Source organism: Rhineura floridana, chromosome 22, assembly GCF_030035675.1.
Source record: "Rhineura floridana isolate rRhiFlo1 chromosome 22, rRhiFlo1.hap2, whole genome shotgun sequence".
In the NCBI taxonomy this organism is placed as follows: Eukaryota; Metazoa; Chordata; class Lepidosauria; order Squamata; family Rhineuridae; genus Rhineura; species Rhineura floridana.
The window spans coordinates 2846417-2864496 of record NC_084501.1 but is presented as its reverse complement, the minus strand read 5'-3'; the positions used below and the strand labels follow the sequence as shown (position 1 = coordinate 2864496).

Below are 18080 nucleotides of genomic sequence, written 5' to 3'. Positions count from 1 at the left end.
AGTAAGGGTGCATCTCCATAAGCGATGTTTAAAAACGTAAAGTTTGGACCATTTTTAGGATCTGTTGGGATGGGGGAGTCGTCAGGGAGCTTGAGGTACCCTGCTCAGTCCTACCTGGGAGCCATGATCTAAACGTGTGTCATACTCAGAACACAGCCATTAAAATCAATGGACTTAAGACACTTGACCTTGATTTTAATGGATCTCCTCTCCTCCAAGTATGATTTAGCTGGCTTTCATCCAGAGGAAATCTGGCCTCTTAATCCCGATTATCAGTTTTGCACCATCAATTGAACATCCTTCTCTCAAGGAATCATTGAAATTGTAGTTTAGTGGAGGGGCTCTGGAAGAAGTCCCCACCTCAAAGGGTTACATTTCCCGGAAAAGTGGGAATATTCTTAAGCCAGTTAAACTCTGAATGAATGTTTGTTTGTTTTTAATACATATTTTAATTGTTTTTTCTTCTTAACAATACAATCAATGAATAAAAACAAAAAAGGGGGTGTCAGAAAAAGACCATAACAATTTGTAGTGCACTACCATAAAGTTAAAGCAAATGCCATCAGAACAAAACTAAAAGGGAAAAGAGGTTAAGAAGGGGAGGGAGGTGGCAGGCCTAGTGCCATCAGGCAGCCAGGTTGGGCACTGTCTGAGGGCCCCTCTGGCTGAGAAGGGGCCCTGCTGCTGGGCTTGGGTGGGTGTAGCTCTTGCTCCACAATCCACTCTAGCATTGGGTCGCAGAGCGTGCACCCCATGACCGATGCTGGCACAGATTGTGGTGCAGGAGCCACCCTCCTAGGCAACACCCCTGCCACCAGCTGACTGTGCCACCTCCTGTGTCGACGCATCAACATGCTGTGTACGCATGTTTACCATCACCCAAGATGGCAATGGGGCATCAACACGCCCCTGCTGCCATCTTGGGTGATGGCAGGCATATATGCCTAGTGCGCCAACACACTGACACAGCCAGGCCTGTTGAAGCCCATGGTGGCAGTAGCGCCGCTGTGTCACCGCCACCGCCTTCAACTACCTGTTCCAGTGTTTACTCAAAACATTTATTTGATATTTATTTATTTAAAATATTTCTATCTCACCCTTCTACCCTATAATAGGGCACTCAGGGCGGCTACTTTGCCACTCAATCAAAGCCCACAACAATTGAGCATAGCATGGACACCTGAGAATTTTAAGGACTTTCCCGGGCCAAGTAAATGAGGATAATAACTTCCATCCAAAATGGTGCCCCAACAGGCCATGACCAGATCATGTGTTTCAGCGCCCGGCACGCTGCTACACCAGCAAGCAGCCATGGATGCATGCAATACTTTTCTAACAAAGGCATTGGGAAGCCCAAAACGCCCAGACCTTGACATGTTTTGCTGAATTAGACATAATCTAAGGTCCAAGGAACAAAACCTTATGGAGATCAGTGCAATTTGCCATGGTCTCAAATGTCCAGGGGGGTCCAACTACCTGTTCCAGTGTTTACTTAAAACATTTATTTGATATTTATTTATTTAAAATATTTCTATCCCGCCCTTCTACCCTATAATAGGGCACGCAGGGCGGCTTACAAAAATAAAATCAAACACATACATAATAAAATTGTAAATAATAATAAACTTGTAAACAATAACATCACAAAAACATTAAAACAAATTAAAAACAAATTCCATTTCATGTTAATCAATGCAGCGATATCTTTGTTAATCTAAAATCACAAAAAATCTTCAAGAAATGCAGAAATATATATAGCGAGGGGTGTAGTTGTCCAAAGTCGCAGGGGATTGTAGACCCATTACTTTTTGGGGAGCAGGGTCCCAGCCAGGTCCCTATGTATGAGCTAATCAGCATGAAAAGGGAGTGTGTTAGCCACTGAGAACAGTCCTTTCATGCTGATTGGAGCCAATCAGAGTGAAAGGAGGTGAGTCAGCCACTGAGAAGACTCTTCTCAGTAGCTAAGACACAGCCCTCCCTCTTATGATGACTGGCTGCTAGGGACATCTGTTGTAGTAGAGTATGAACTCATGAGATGACAGGGAGATGAGGGAAAGTGGGGAAGTGGGTGTGGCTGTGAGGGGGTGTGGTGTAACTATCGTGAAGGGACCCTGCACTTCTGAATATGCCATGACACTACTGTATCATCATCATCATCATCACTGTTTATTTGTATGCCATCTTTCCATAACAATTTATGCACACGGCGGCTCACAACTGTATATGGTGCTTTTTTGTGATGGTACTTACTAATATGGAGTACCATAACTTTTTTAAGCACCTGGGCACATTTGGAAGTCTTTTGTGGCATGGGCACCATAAAATACCCATTTCACAGAGGAAAAACTGGCAGTGCTCAGAACCCTTACCTCCAGAATGGACAAAAACCTATACACACCCCAAAATAAGTAAAACACAGACAAAAAGCAGGTAGCACCCCCCCCAAACAGGCAGCCCCCCCCCAAAGGCACAAGACTCAATTTTTTTAAATGGAAGGTGCCAATGGAGTGTCTGAGGGTGCTGGGTTACTGTTGGGTGCCACATTTGGATCCCCAGGCATAGAGGTAGTTTTATTTTAACATGCTGACTTTTTTTAAGGGGGCATCTGCACAGTTGGGAGCAGGTAGGGTGGTTGTTGTTATTATTTCCTGCCTTTTCCCCAGAACTGGGACTTAAGGCAGCCTACAAAAATTAAAACAAATAGAGTTAAAAACATATAACTAAACATACAGAAGTTATAATTAAAATGTAATTAAACTAACTCTAAAATTAAAACCATTTAAAACACAGTGATTAAAAAAAACAGAAATACAAATAAGTAAAACAGCACCCTATTTAATAGCCCTTGCAGTCAGTTTCCAAAAGCCTGTTGCACTACATGCCTAAGTTCAACAAGTGGTTGTCCTTACTTCCAGGAAAATGGCAAAAAGTCACCAACTGCAATTCTCCACTGGATTCAAGGTGATGAACAGGCCTGGTGCCAGTGGGTGGCCAGGCTGGGCATTGGCTGAGTGTCCCTATGTCTGGGGCTAGGGGGTGGAGTCCCCACTCTACAATCTCCGCCAGCATTGGGTCATGGGCCACAACCAGACAGTGTGCACAGCCAGTGTACTTAAATACGCTCGGTCACGCCATCTTGGGTGACGGCAGGCAGGCACGCTAACATGCATGGTGGCCCTACCAGGTGTATTTAAGTGTGTGTGGATGCAGGTGTGCAGGTGCACACATGGGGGAGGCAGGGGCTGGTGGAAGGCTGGTGCCTGAGGGCCTGTAGTGGGCTGGGGCTGGTGATTAAATAAATAAATAGCAGATAGGTTGGTGAGAAGAATCAGAAGAAAGCTAGGACTGGGGAGGGCAGCTATGAGAGAACTAGAAAAGGTCCTCAAATGCAAAGATGTATCACTGAACACTAAAGTCAGGATCATTCAGACCGTGGTATTCCCAATCTCTATGCATGGATGTGAAAGTTGGACAGTTAAAAACACGGACAAGAGGAGAATCAACTCATTGAAATGTGGTGTTGGAGGAGAGCTTTGCGCATACCATGGACCGCGAAAAGGACAAGTAATTGGTATCAGAACAAATTAAACCAGAACTGTCACTAGAAGCTAAAATGATGAAACTCAGGTTATCATACTTTGGACACATCATGAGAAGACATGATTCACTAGAAAAGACAATAATGCTGGGAAAAACAGAAGGGAGTAGAAAAAGAGGAAGGCCAAGCAAAAGATGTACTGATTCCATAAAGGAAGCCACAGACCTGAACTTACAAGATCTGAACAGGGTGGTTCATGACAGATGCTGTTGGAGGTCGCTGAGTCATAGGGTCACCATAAGTCGTAATCGACTTGAAGGCACATAACAATGACAACAAAGATTGGTGAGGGCTAAATTAAATTAAATTAAAGTGTAAATCTATGAAGATGATCAATCTCACTATGCTTATTTCTTCCCTGAAATACAGCTGGATGTTCTGAATGGCACTAGGGCACCGGCAACTTACAATTTTGTCTGCACCACTTTCTTAACAAAAATGCCCCCCCCCCGCTGCTTTCTTCACAGCAGAAGATCATTATATATGGTGTAACTTGGTGTAACTTTCCCACTGAGGGGAGAAAGTTGAGTTGAGGGTGCGGGGTAGTTTTGATCAGGAAAACAGCCATGGCAAAATGGTTAAGTTGTGGCTCCTGTGCCTCCTTCCTTTGTTGTTTCAGTCAGATTCAAAATTCTCCAGAATGTCATTTCATTAGAAAGAAGAAAAAAGGGGGGAGGGCAAAAGATCAGTCACAGATCTCCAGTGAAACATCAGACAACATGGGATGCCTGGGCCTACCTTTCAGCTGTGTCATTTATGCACTCTGCAAGTGTCAGGTGCAGAAATACACAGGAAATGGAAATGGGGATGAATGCAAGATTCCTCACTTTTTAAAAATTTAATTTTTAAAAAAAATGTTGTGGAAAACTAAATGTGTCTCATAGATTTTCCTTTTTAAGATGCCAAAGCAGTCTTGACTCAAGTGAGCTTCCCAGCTACCCAAAAGGAGAAAAGGGGATGCTGAGTGAACATCCCAGCCTAACATCTGTTGCTTAGCAACCATTGCTAGTGACAACTCCATATCCTCCATCTTGAGTAAGTAACGTTTAGAGCAGAGCTAGCCAATGTGGTGCCCTCCAGATGTCATTGGACTCCAATTCCCATCAGCCCAAGCCACTGAGCGAGCCATGGATGCCATGTTGCTTTATAGCCACCATTCAAACCATTCAATAAAAGCTGAAAGGAACTCAGAGTTGGAATGTGGAAAATGTTATTTTATTTCATCGCTCGGTTTCAGCCTGCACAGGACAGGTGGCTGAAGCCCATTATCCTTTCTCCCATGCCATCCATTCTTTGCAACATCACACACAATGCCTCGGAGCAGGTTGGCAAATTTCCCAGAAAATATATAGCTCTCTCCCCCCACCCTTCAGGAACTAGAGTTAATTGCACTGGAATAAGTTGCCTCAGGAAAGAGGAGGTGTCAAAAAGGCTGCACGAAACTGTAAACAGAGCCAGCCATGCAGAGAGGGCCTTGCTGAGAGTATAAAGATAAGCTTACAGATGGATATATACACCTAGACGTTACGTATAGATCCCCGTTGCAGCTGATTGTGGAGCCCACCTGATGCACCGGAGGAAGGGCCCGAGGCTGGGCAGGTGGAGAGTCTAGCAGAGTTGTCCTCACCTCCATTGCCACGGAGGTGCCATCAATCACACAGGTGGGAACAGATTGAGCCCATTAGCCGGCCTACCCATAGGAGTGCCCGCTTGCTTGCACAGTCCCCAGCTGAGAGAAATACCCCATAATAGCTGTGCTCGTCCCATCCTCTATTAAGGGGTTCAGAGGGCATGTCAAGTGCTGCCACAATGTCTTCGTTTGAGTAGACATGCCGCTTTGTGCCTTGCAGTCATTTTAGATCTTGTCAGCTGTATCCTCCTGACCTGTGTTCCAGCCATGTGCTAACCTGTAGATTAAAGCCCTTGGCAATAATCAAGTGGAGAGTCCTCAGTCTGGATCTGTTGGGGAGAGCCAAGACACAGCTAGTCGAAGCCATTGCTTCCAATGAGACTTGGGTGTGGATTGGGTCCCTTCAGTAGTTCAGGAAAATTAAAGCTGCTTACAATCATTGATAATCTCACTGTTAAATCCTAGCCAGGATCCAGAGAACCGTTCAGCTACTTTCTAATTTGGCTTCTCGATGTCATCCGGTAGTGACTGAGATCCGTTTGGCACAGTGGCGCTGTGATATCACTCTGCTTAAGTGGTTCTTGCTTGGCATAGCCAGCAACCCCCCCCCCAAAAAAAACTGCTTTGAAAAGGATGGCAAAGCACTGCAGCTGTCCGGACAGGACATGGAAAGATCTGTCCATTTCAGTTCTTTCAGTGTCTCCTTTTGCCAATTTGAAAGTATGTTCACATTTCCGCAGAAATTTCTATTTAAAAAAAATCCTCTTGAAACTTCTTCAGCATTTTAGTGTTAGTTTCTCCTAATAAACACATTTTTGTATGCAGTTTTGATTAACGTACACATCTTCGTAAGCAATTTCTCATATAATGCATTTTATGTTACTTTCCCTAATATACACATTTTTGTAATGTCAAAGGATAGCTGTGTATCAATGTTCTCATTGTTCTGGAAAGTGCAAATTTGATAGATTCATCTTTAAACGCAAACCGAATCGGATCCCCCCTCCCTACAAGAGGGGAAGTGAAATAGAAGCAAATCAATACAAAAATGTAAGTTGTTTTGTGTGTGAGGGGGTAAGATTTGGGGTAAGAGGTTCCCTTGTTTCTTCTGTTTTGAGGATTTTAAAAAAGCAAATCTGTTTCAGTTAATCAGTGAAGATGGGCAAAGACTGTGGTTGAAGACAATCCAGTTCTGAAGGCTGTCACTGACAAAGCAACACGCCCTGAGTTTGTAGAGGACAAAATTTCACAAGGGCCACACGCCCCGCTATTGCTTAAATTCTAATTATGCTGGGAAAACACTCTCCTTCTGATCTAAGAGACAACTGGGGCGTCGGCAAGAGCAGACTGCCGTTCACTCTGTTCCCAGAAGCGCCTCTTTTCGTTGGGCAGGAGGCTGGCCTCTTTGAATGATGATGATGATGATGATGATGAATATATTTACTTTTATCCTGATCTTTCCCCCAGGATAGCATACAGAGTTCTCCCAACTTTCGTCCTCACAAGAATCCTGTGAGGTAGGTTATAGCCAAGAAAAAGCAGCTAGCCCAAGGTCACCCAGTAAATTCTGTGGCTGAGTGGGGATTTGAACCCTGGTCTAAGACCAGTATTCTAACCATTACACTACAATAGCTCTTGCTAGGCTAAATAGGGCTCCTGAGATTTCCCCCCAGATCTGGAATTAAAGTGTGTCATAATGAGAGTTGTCCCCTGTCCAACCCCTCCCGGCAGGGTCCTGTGTCTTTAACAGCAGCAGCTATGCATGGAATTCCTTGTTGCCTATGGTTACCAGGCTATTGCTTAAACACAAGACCATTCTGCATCCCCAGAGAAATCCTCATCTACTGAATTTCTGCCTGTAAACACAGCTGTCTAAGGCACGGGAGCCCTGCCAGAAAAAAGTTGGCAATCCCAAAGTCAAAACATTGGGTAGATTCAAAGATGATGTTGCACCTTCTGTAGAAGAGATGGTTTTTGGCTTGTGCTGTTTCTCATTTCACTTAGCTTTGAGCCAGACAGCAGATGCATCTGCCTAAAATCTCACTTCCACAGACCTCTTAAAGGTACAAGCACCTGATTCTCCTTTGAATCTGGTCACTGTAAGAAAAATGTAGATGTACTGCCTTCAAGTCGATTCCGACTAATGGTGACCCTACGAATAGGGTTTTCAGAGGGGATTGACCATTGCCTTCCTCTGAGGCTTAGAGGCAGTGACTGGCCCAGGGTCACCCAGTGAGCTTCATGGCTATGTGGGGATTCGAACCCTGGTCTCCCAGGTCCTAGTCCAACACTTTAACCACTACGCCACACTGGTTCTCCAGTCACTGTAATTTAGGTTGAATTTATAAGTTCTTTTCCTTTAGAGAAACATTAGCACTAGCTGACATTTCATCATCCTTCCTATTCTTAAAAATGCACTCCCATCTTATAAAATCAAGGAACAATCAACAGGGACTGTAATTTGGGCCACAAGAGTATTCCTGAGCATGTACAGAGTGCTTTTCTTTGTCACCAAGCAGACGGTGTCTATTTGGGATTAGGAAAAGGCTTTTAGAGGGAAGACTTCGCAGTCTTGTACCCTGCAGTCTGTGACATCTAAGTCCCTGGACACATCTAGCACTCTCCTCCCCATGTTTCAAGAACAAACTTTTGGGAAGAGATTCAGAAGTAAAAAAGTGAAGCAATTATTCTTGTCTAACCATGCAACGAAAGAGAGCACCACAGAGAAATGGCATCTCTAGAGTGATGGATAAACTGCCCAGAAGCCACTTCACAGGGAGACAATGTTCATGCTAAATGCAGTCACCCCCAAGGGTGGATGCATCTTCAAGGCAAGACAGAGCAAGACTGAGCAAACTGCAACATGGAGAAAGGAATTTATATCAGGCCTTCCAGACTGTGATGCTTTGCTCTGAGTGGCGTGTGTCAGGCTTCCCAGAACAGTCTCAACTGAGCTAGGACATAGCCCTGGAACCTGTTATCAGCACAAGGATGCAGATCAAGAACCTATGCAATGAAGAGCCGTGACTCTGACCATGTGCAGAGTGCCTTTCATTCACCATCCCATGACATATCTACAGTCAGCTCCTAGGCATGTAGGAAAAGTGCTACCAGGACTGCCATCATATTGGCCCTGAAGGGTACCCCAGGACTCTGTGAAGTAGGGCTGTCAACTGACCAGAAAATACACCAACAGACTGGCAGGTAAAGCCAGGTGGAAAGTGGTGGTGGAGGTATTTGACTCCTTCAAATATAGGACTGTCTCCTGTAAAGTAGGACACATGGTCATCTTCCTTACAGAAACATTCACTCCTTGGTGTTAAACCATATGTGAGGGCAGGTAGGAGGCTATAATAATGTCAAAAGAAACACACTCTGCCTATGTTCAGGAGTACCCTTTGATTCATCATCCTCATATTACAAACAAAACTTTATTTCCAAAATGAGATGTACTGGAGGGAGGGGCTCAGGGCTGTCTTCACCCTAGAAGCCCTTTGCCTTTCTCCAGGGCTGGTGTTACTTGGTAGTGTGGGACTTTGCACATGCTCAGGGGTACAATATCATCACGACAGAGGTACCAAGACCAAGAACTGATCTCAAAAATAGTTTCCAGCAATCTGCCTGGGGTGTGTGTGTCCCAATTCAAATAAATCTCTGGATCCCACCCTGCTGTTGAGTTTTGGAATACTGATTAGCACAGTGCTTCAAAGGCTGCAGCACTTAAGACGTATGCATACCAGAGTCCCATTGTCAGGTCTGTGTACAAGGTGCACAAGAAAATATTGAACAGAACTTTGTTCCAACAACAGTTGGATTCCACAATCTATTCACAAATGCAGCAAAATACCTACTTTTAACTGAGGGTAGTTGATGCTGCTTTAGCTAGTCATAGGGGTGGGGTGATAAATGAGCAATGCAGACCACTAACACTTTTCTTTCCCTTTGCTGAAAATCCGACTCAGCCACCCCGCTCGCAAACAAACATTTCTGAGACTTTACCAGTCATTGCGCTTCCAAGCTTGCCTTTGAAGCCTTAAGGACTAGCAGCATGGGGGGGGGGTGAAACAAAAATAAAGTCAAGCTGGTCAGAATATTGGGTTCTGTACCATTACTGCACTTTCAAGGCATGATCGCAGGATCACATGACACAGTGTTCCAGTTTTGCTGTTTTACCTGTTAAAAACAGAGATTAAGCAAGCGGTGCTTGGTACTCACCGCCACTTGATTACTGGAACAAGAGAACATCTTCTTCATGGCTGCTGCCGCTTCCTACTGTCCCTGAGCGTCCCACCTGAAATGGACCACGTCCCCACAACTGGCCGTGTGCTCCACATTCAAACCATCCCCGGCAAGAGGCCTGTTGTCAGGGGAAGGGACCGTCTGCTCCGAGGCGCCCAGCCCGGATGAGGAGGGGAGAACCTGGCAGAGACATCCGTGGAGCTGCAGCCCCGGAGGAGCTCCTGGTTGGCCGGGACGGCTGTTGGAGGCTGGAAGGTGTGTGGCGTCCAGGGAGTGTTGCAGGCGAAGCCCTTGCAGCCGCAGGCCTCGGTCCCTCCCCCAGCACACCTGTTTCGCAGTCCCTGGCCCAGGTCTGGACTTGCCTGAGAGACGCTCCTCGCTAATCTCGTTTTGTCTCCAGACTTGAAAAGGACAGCGGTTTCCGACCCACCCTCTGCCTCAAAATTAAGGGTGATCTTTTTTTCACACGTTCCGTCACCTAAATCTTGCCCTCTGCGGTCATGACTGATATACGCCACCCTTCCTCCAAGGAACTCACTGTGTAAACGATTTTTACCACCTCCTCTTTCATCCCTACAACAGCCCTGTGAGGTAGGTTAGGCTGAGAGATAGTGACTGACCTAAGGTTGCCCAGTGAGCTTCATGGCTGAGCAGAGGATTTGAACTCAGGCCTGCCCTACCCTAATCCAGCACTGTAACTACCACACTATGTTGGCCCTTGTCCGTAGTCTCTCCCTTCGTCCAGTTCTTCCGCTTCCCATCTGTTCATGACTTTTCTCTCGCAGTTAATTTCTTTAAGGGAGATCCCAGGATTGTTGGGAAACCGGGCCTTTGAATGAAAACTCAGCCTCCAAAGCCCAAACATGTGACCTCTGTCCATGCTTAGGAGAACTCTTTTCCTGACTTGTACAATTCCTTCACATGTTCCAGGGCCAATTCCTAGTACAGAGCACTACTTTCGAGGCCAAATCCTGACATGTAGAACTGCCAACTTTTTCTTTCTGGCTGGGCACCTTTACCTCCTGTCTCTGATAGGTAGATTGGCTGGATGGAACCCAGAACAGGAGCACTCCCACTAGGCCAACAGGAGGATGTGCTGCAATATTCTCTTGTAGGTTGCAGCAGTTGTCGATATCTTATAAAAGTTCTGCGCCAAGATCTGAAAAGCCAGCCGGTATAAGTTATACAGATTTAATTTGGCCTTTTTAAAAAAAAATTTGGCATAATTTATTTTGCCCTTGTGGGGTGCGGCAATGAGCAATGGGGGGGCGCTCTCGCCCCACCCCTAACAACAGGTGCTCTCATCCAGCTATCCATGGGGTGCCTGAGATTTCAGTAGGGTTTCCCCACACATTTTCAAGGATGCCCTGCTCATCACCACAAAGCCTAGAAACTTGGTTTTCTTTATTTTGTTTTTTAAATAGAACCTTAGAGCCTCTGTGGAAGCCTAACTATATTCTACAGTTTCCATCCCACTCCCAGCGTATGCACACAGCCTCTGAGGCAAGCACCGTCTCCTGGCTGGAATGTATGGGATGGACCATCTGTCTGGAACATCCCAGCCAGAGGCAATTCTTTCAACAGCCTACATTTTGCAATTAAAATGGCGAATCCATTACCTACCTTGGGGCAGGGAGGTGAGGGGTAGCATGACCCCTGACCTTTGCTTGCTTATCAAGAGGGAGGCCCCACTCTGACTAATGCAGAGTCTTGGTGGGTGCTGACTTCTGGGGGGGCCCTCAAACCAGACTTAAGTAGCTGTTGTGTGCTTTCATACAATGTGCTCTTGCCAGCAGTTCAGGAGACCCACGGACTGTGCCCTCTGGGTCAGATCAGTCTGTCTCCCATTCGGTCACCCTGAATGACCCCCCAAATCTGCAGTCTGAACCAGCTGCCTGAAATTGTCTCACAAGAGGGCGGCCTCTGACCAGGGCAGGAGCAGGTAGTTGCTACTCCCACAGCACTGCCACTAGGTGGCAGCAGGCGCTCTTACTGAAATGTTCAGTACCTGGACATTTCAGAAAGGAATAAATAAATCAAACTCTTTTCAAAATTCATTGCTCTTTCTTTCTTTCTTTCTTTCTTTCTTTCTTTCTTTCTTTCTTTCTAGGGCTCTCTCAAACCTGGCAGCACCTCTGCCACCACTCTCCTGCCTGCATTAACTTAACATGAATGCAGAATACCTGAAGAGGGCAAGAGAGAAAAGCTTTTTCACAGTCTTGTGAGGTAGGCCAGCTTATTCACTGTGCTTGTGGAGGGTTCCCTGGACTGTTGCCCTTTGCAACAGTGGGGCAGGAGTGGTGCGTGGGGGTGGCTGGTGTGAGAAGAGAAGGCGTAAGATCATAAGTGGAGCCTGGCTGCTGGATCAGGCCCAGGGGGAGCCCATCTAGTCCAGCATCCTGTTCTGACCATGGCCAACCGGATACCCATTATGGGAAGCCTGCAAGGAGATCTTGAGTGCAATGGCAACACTCCCCACTTGTGAGACTCCCAGCAAATGGCATTCAGAGGCAACCTGCTTCCGGCAGTTGAGGGCAGTTCCGGCTGCCGGTTTCTGGGGGCCCTTGGGCACAGGGAATCAGTGGGGCCCTTGGCCACTGCATGTGCTCCTCCAAACCACACCCCCTGCACCTTGGCTCCACCCCTTTAAACTAAAACACATTTCGATCACTGTGGTATCCTCCATTGTCAAAGAAATTCAAAAACTTACAAACTTCAAAGCTAGTTGCTTTATAAATGTCTCTTTCAACAGTATAACTTACGTGTAACTTAACTCTGTATCCGGTATGTACTTACCTTGGAGTAAGTCCCACTGAGCTCATTTGGTCTTATTTCTGAGTAAGCCAGTTATGTAGGATTGCACTGTCAGAGGTAGAACCTAAGTGACATTTAACTTAGGTGAATAGAAAATTCACATTTCAGAAGTAACCCACCGGAATAAATGTCCTGCAATTAGAAATATAATCTGATTTCTAAGTGTTGCAACAAAGAAGAGAAGTTACTTGTGGGCCCTTACAGACCAGGGGCAGCCAAACGTGGTGCCCGCCAGATGTTGGACTACAAGTTCCATTAGTCCTGACCATTCATTATACTGTCTGGGACTGATGGGAGTTGTAGTCCAACATCTGGAGGGCACCACATTGTCTGTAAGAGGTAGCCAATGTGATTAGATTAACACACAACTCCCTCCCCACCTCCATTGTTTCAAATATGACCAGCAAATTATTTGTCTCAAGTTCTGTCAGAGGTAGAACGTAATCTGCAGTTCTATACGCGTACCCATTTAACTCAAGGAGGCTTAATTCTGAGCAAATGTGTATAGGATTGCACACCACCAGAATATATTTCAGCATCTTAGGGACTGTGCTCCTATCCATTAAGGCTACACCAACCACAGTGACCAGTTGCTTATGACCCTATATTGACTCAGCCTGGCCCCTAGCTGCCACTGGTCATGATGGAAGATGAACATGGCCAATGAGAGCCTTATCCTCCAGACTGCTTCGGCACTTTCAGAGCAGCAGCAGCAATGAGTTGGCTAGACCTTCGTTGGTGTGCAGAAGCTCTCGCAGGGACCGGAGACAGGACACCCAGTTCTGCTGCCTGCTTTCTTGGCTTCCACTTAAGCACTGCTTGTAAATAATGCAAATATTTCTAAGGCATTCCATGGCTGAGCCCCTCTCTCATCCATTGATGCCCTAGTAGCAGTACCCCTGGGGACTGGTCACTGCTCAAAAAAGTGGGCAGCATATAACACCAGCATGGCAGTAGGGATCTCAGAGACATTTATGCATGAATTTGATGGGTTTCGGCACCCTGAAGTCCACAGAAGTTTTTATTTCCTCCCTTATTTTTCAGGGTGTATTAATATGCTCTTTTTTGGCACCCCAAGATAAAGTGTTTTCTTATCTGGAACAAAGCAGTAAGCGTTATTGCCAGTGTCTCTATTGATGCACATTGTTGCAGCCTCCTCTGACACTTCTGGCGCAACTGCATCTTCCCAACTGCATCCATATTACTCACCCACATCGGCAGCGCTGTTGTCCTATCTTCCCTGTGTGGGAGGCAATGGAAGCATCACCTGATCTTAACAGCTACACAAGAGCCCCAGCAGATTGCCCATGGCAAGTCTGCTTTTCCATCCCATTAGAACAAGGACTGATACACTGTGCTGAAATTTCATTTAAAAAAGAGAGGAGGTGAGCTGAAGGTGGCTTGTAAGTATCTCACATGAGCAGGGGACTGAGGCAACTTGCTCCTCAGTGGCAGCAGAAAGGCACTCTGCACAAACTCAGAGGCACTTTCTTCTTTAGGTTGATTGTGTCGTGTGTCCCACAGCATTCAAGCCCAACTGAGGGACCATCTGTACTTCCGCTTCAGCCTTAGGAAAGAGCAGCTCTATAAAGCCGCTTGCACATCAGGAGCGGGAGAGGTTTCCTAGAATGCCCTGCTTCTTGTCCAAGGCCTGCCAGCCTCCTCATGCCAGGGTCAGTCAGGTAAGACTCAAGGTTCCCTCTGTCTCTGTTGCTGGTTTGCATCATAAAGAAACCGTGGTGTGCCAGGAAGATAAGAATTGAGGGAAGCGTTCAAACATCCAAGACCGAGAGAGGCCAGGACTTTCTACTCCCCCCCCCGCCCTCCGGGAGAAACCCCACCCTGCCCCATGATAATTAGGGGCTGTCCTTAATTATCTTGCAGGGCGTGGCTAGAGCGTTCTTGTTACGCTTGCTGAGGATTCCTCTTCTTCTTCTTTCTCGACAGAAGACTGAGAGCGACAGCACAGCCTGGACTGAGTGAGGCAAAGGAGTGCCAAGGAAGTAACCTGTTTCTCGGGGAAAGGTCGAAGGGCCAGTGAGGTCAACAGCTGGTTGTCTTCATCTGCTGAGTCTGGGAGGGATGGATCGATCCTAACTTTGGTTTCACAAGGTATGCTCTTACTCCCGTACAAACCAGCCTTAGTACTCTGGGAGGATTCGATGGGCGGCTTGGCGGCTTTTTGGTTTGGCTATGCAAACAAGCAATGGCAGCTGCTGCTTGGAGTTTGGGGCGATTTTTGACAGAAGACAGCGCATTCCACGCCTGAGCTGTACAAGCAGTCAAGGCCACAGCAGCAGCACATCTTTCAGCCAGTCCCCTTGCTTTTTTCACAGATGGAGGTAAGTGGACTTTGGGAGCTGGAGTGGAACAGCAGCATCATGGATTCCAGCCTCTGGAACAAGTCTTTGATGGGAGGTTTTGACCTGCTGCGGGATGGTGGCGCCTTGGTACCCTCGGACGTATTGTTTCGCTTGCAGATGTTCATCACTTTTGTCTATTTGGTGGTCTGCGCAGCCGGACTGTTGGGAAACGGGCTCGTGATGTACTTGATCTGGGCCCAGAAGGGGAGCTCCACTCCGGTCATCAATATTTTTGTCTTTGGCTTAGCGGTGGCTGACTTCCAGTTCTCCTTGACACTTCCCTTCTGGGCGACAGAGACGGCTTTAGATTTCAACTGGCCCTTTGGAGAGGCCATGTGCAAGGCTGTCCCGTCCCTTACCATCCTGAGTATCTATTTTAATGTCTTCCTGCTGACTGCCATGAGCGTCACACGCTACTGGTCTCTGGCTTCGGCCCTAAAGGATGGGTCAAAGATGTCCCCTCGCATGGCCAAATGGATCACTGCGGCTCTCTGGGCCATCGCACTGGGGGCCACCATACCCACAACAATCTACGCAACGGTGATGGATGTTGCCAGCGTGAAATTATGCATTTTCAAGTTCCCCACACCTTATCCCTTGCGCATGTACCACCTCCAAAGGGTGGTGTTCACCTTTGTGATTCCACTGGCAGTCATCTTGACCTCCTACTTCCTTCTCCTCAGGCTCCTCAAGGCCCACCACGTCAACAGCAACAAGCTCAAGAGACAGAACCAGGTTGCCACCACAGTCCAGTTGGTGGTCGGCTGTTTCTTTGTTTGCTGGTTCCCCAACCACGTGGTCACCGTCTGGGGGGTTCTGGTCAAATTCAAGGCAGTGCCCATGAGTGACGCCTTTCACTTCCTCCATACCTACATCTTCCCCCTCACGACTTGTTTGGCTCACACAAACAGTTGCCTCAACCCGATCCTCTACTGCCTGATGCGCCAGGAGTTCCGGGAAGCCATAAAGGGGATCTTTCAGAGACTCTCCTACCAGCACTTTTCTTGCCACAAGACTTGGGAGGAGGACATGTTGGTGGCTCTGCCCCTGAGCCCGTCTCAAAATCACAGCAACCCTCAGAGCGGAGAGAAGGAAGACTCCACCTTCTCCACCATCTTGGAGCCGAGAACCAAGGAGCCAAAACTGCTAACTGTAGCGCAGCTGATCCCGGGGGTGGAAATGCCAATGTGACCTTCAAAGTTAAAGGCGCCTTGCATGCTCCGGAATGACTCCGAAGCAAAGATTCCTGGATCCTGAGGAAAACTGGTTTGTTATTGGTTCTGACCTGACACAATGGCCTGTTATCACAGAACCAGATGGGGCGTCATTGAGCCAAAGGTGCCTGGGGGTCACCCCCCTGGATCTATGGGTCAGTGTTCAGACTCAGCCTTGGCACCTGGGAAGTCATAACAGAGCTCCCTTGACCATATGCAGAGGGCATTTCTTTCTGTTATGCAACTGAGGTTAAAAGAAAGGATTTCCATCCATCCAGAGGGAGCGATTGTTAGGCAAGGTTGAGCCGCTGCACTTGTCTGTTTAAAATAAGGGTGGCGCTGGGGAGGGGGCTGTTTAACGCTTTCCACAGCACCTCTTGCCTGACCTAAATGCCCCCCTGACATGCCTGTGAGCTGTGGGGGGGAGGGGGAAATACAGGAGGTACCTGATGATTGTCCCTGAGAGCAGCTGTGAGAAGGTCATTTAGATTGGGAAAGGGGCCATCTATGACCTTTTCCCTCACACTGTATATTTCAAATCTTCCTATTACTCAAAACTCATGCATCCCCTTTGGCTCCAAGAGGGCTTTGCCGTAAACAGTTGACCCTCACTTGCCCACCCATCCGCGCCTCCACTTTACAAAAAGAGTTCCAAGGCTGAAGGAAAAAAGCTCTTTACTCCAAAGTAGCCCTACTGGACTCTGCTGGACTTGCCTGGAATAAATGAATTCTACTCAAATGGTGCCATTTCCTTTTCCCTGCCTCTTCAATTATCTTCTTCCCGATTTGTAGCCTGATCCTAAATGCATTTACTTGGAAGTAAGCTCCGCTATGCACCACAGGGCTTACTCCCAAGAAAACATGCCTAGGAGAAGCCATTTGTTTGTTCCTCTCCCATTCCCATCCTCAGTGGCCTTGATTTCCAGACCTTACCCTTCTTTGTGTTTTTTTGTCACTGTTAATCATTAATTTGGTACTTGCCTTATAAAGAACCCTGACTTTATCCACCCTTCACAACAATCCTGCAAGGTGGGGAATAAAAATTCCAAATGAAAGATAGAACTAAGGTGGTAGAGATCATTTCCAAGCCCGCCCCCGCCCGCGAATCCAAGGCAGGCTGTGGTGAGATTCAAGTTTAACATATTATCGTACGTTTCTGTCTTCTCCAGCTAACTACAGCAATGTGTGGGCTCCTTTCTAGCCCTACTAAAGCCAACATGGTGCCCTCCAGGTGTTTGGGGCTACAGTTGCCATCACCAGTTGTAATCCATGGGAGCTGTAGTCCAAAGCATCTGGAGGGCACGTGGCTGGCAAAGTCTGCTGTACTATGTAGGAACAGCTGTGAGGAACTTCCAGTCGGGGCAGTGGCTTTTTAATGGGATTTTCACTGACGGGGAGTGAATTCAAAAGGGCCCTTTCAACCATGCAAAAAGGCACTTTTAACTTCCATACAAATGTACTGCCTTCAGGTCGATTCCTGCTTATGGCGACCCTATGAAGAGGGTGTTCATGAGGCTGAGAGGCAGTGACTGGCCCAAGGTCACCCAGTGAGCTTCATGGCTCTGTGGGGATTCGAACCCTGGTCTCCCAGGTTGTAGTCCAACACTCTAACCACTACGCCACACTGGCTCTTCTAGTGCATTGAAACTGGACTGCCTTCAAGTCAATCCCGACTTATGGTGACCCTATGAATAGGGTGTTCATGAGGCTGAGAGGCAGTGGCTGGCCCAAGGTCACCCAGGGAGCTTCATGGCTGTGGGGGGATTCGAACCCTGGTCTCCCAAGTCGTAGTCCAACACCTTAACCACTACACCACATAAAGATTCATAAAAATACAAATAATAAAGCAATACTGTGATAAAATGTACTTTAATGTGAGTCAGGATGCATCCAGGTGGGGGCTTAATATTGTAAACTGGTTGATTTTTTAGTTTCACAGATTTCTCCAGGAAATGATAAATTGGGATGAAATGGGGGGATGGGGAACACAGGCTGGTGCTTTGATGGCGACAATGTTGTGTGGCCTCTGCAAAAAATGTGCATGCGTGAGGAGCCCCAGTCCCCAGTCAACACCCATCCGGAAGCACCCGTGAAGAAACGTCGCACTTGCATGTAAAGAGATCTTCTTCATCAGCTCTTACAACCACTAGCAACGGAGACAGTCCCACACCTTCGTTCTCAGAGTCCTTTTTTCTGCCCACGGATATTCTTTCCACTGTTTA

General features: G+C 47.1%; 2 protein-coding genes across 3 annotated transcripts in view; one reads left to right on the top strand and one right to left on the bottom strand.

Moving 5' to 3' along the window:
- The window catches only part of ANKRD35 (ankyrin repeat domain 35), a 35803-nt gene extending 26083 nt beyond the window's left edge, over positions 1-9720 (bottom strand). For both annotated transcript variants that reach the window (XM_061606087.1, XM_061606088.1), the window contains exon 1: positions 9444-9720. In XM_061606087.1, coding sequence (XP_061462071.1) covers positions 9444-9482 — 39 coding nt within the window. In that variant the 5' untranslated portion in view covers positions 9483-9720. The remainder of the gene's footprint in view (positions 1-9443) is intronic.
- Positions 9721-13933: 4213 nt separating this feature from the next.
- On the top strand, positions 13934-16597 carry RXFP4 (relaxin family peptide/INSL5 receptor 4). Its single transcript, XM_061605995.1, has 3 exons — positions 13934-13963; positions 14229-14393; positions 14618-16597. The coding sequence occupies exon 3, from the start codon at positions 14618-14620 to the stop codon at positions 15833-15835; it is 1218 nt and encodes a 405-aa protein (XP_061461979.1). The 5' UTR covers positions 13934-13963; positions 14229-14393; the 3' UTR covers positions 15836-16597.
- Positions 16598-18080: the final 1483 nt, after the last annotated feature.

What these genes read in the sequence shown, in the direction of transcription:
- RXFP4 (XM_061605995.1), top strand. Translation starts at nt 14,618, where the DNA reads ATGGAGGTAAGTGGACTTTGGGAGCTGGAGTGGAACAGCAGCATCATG.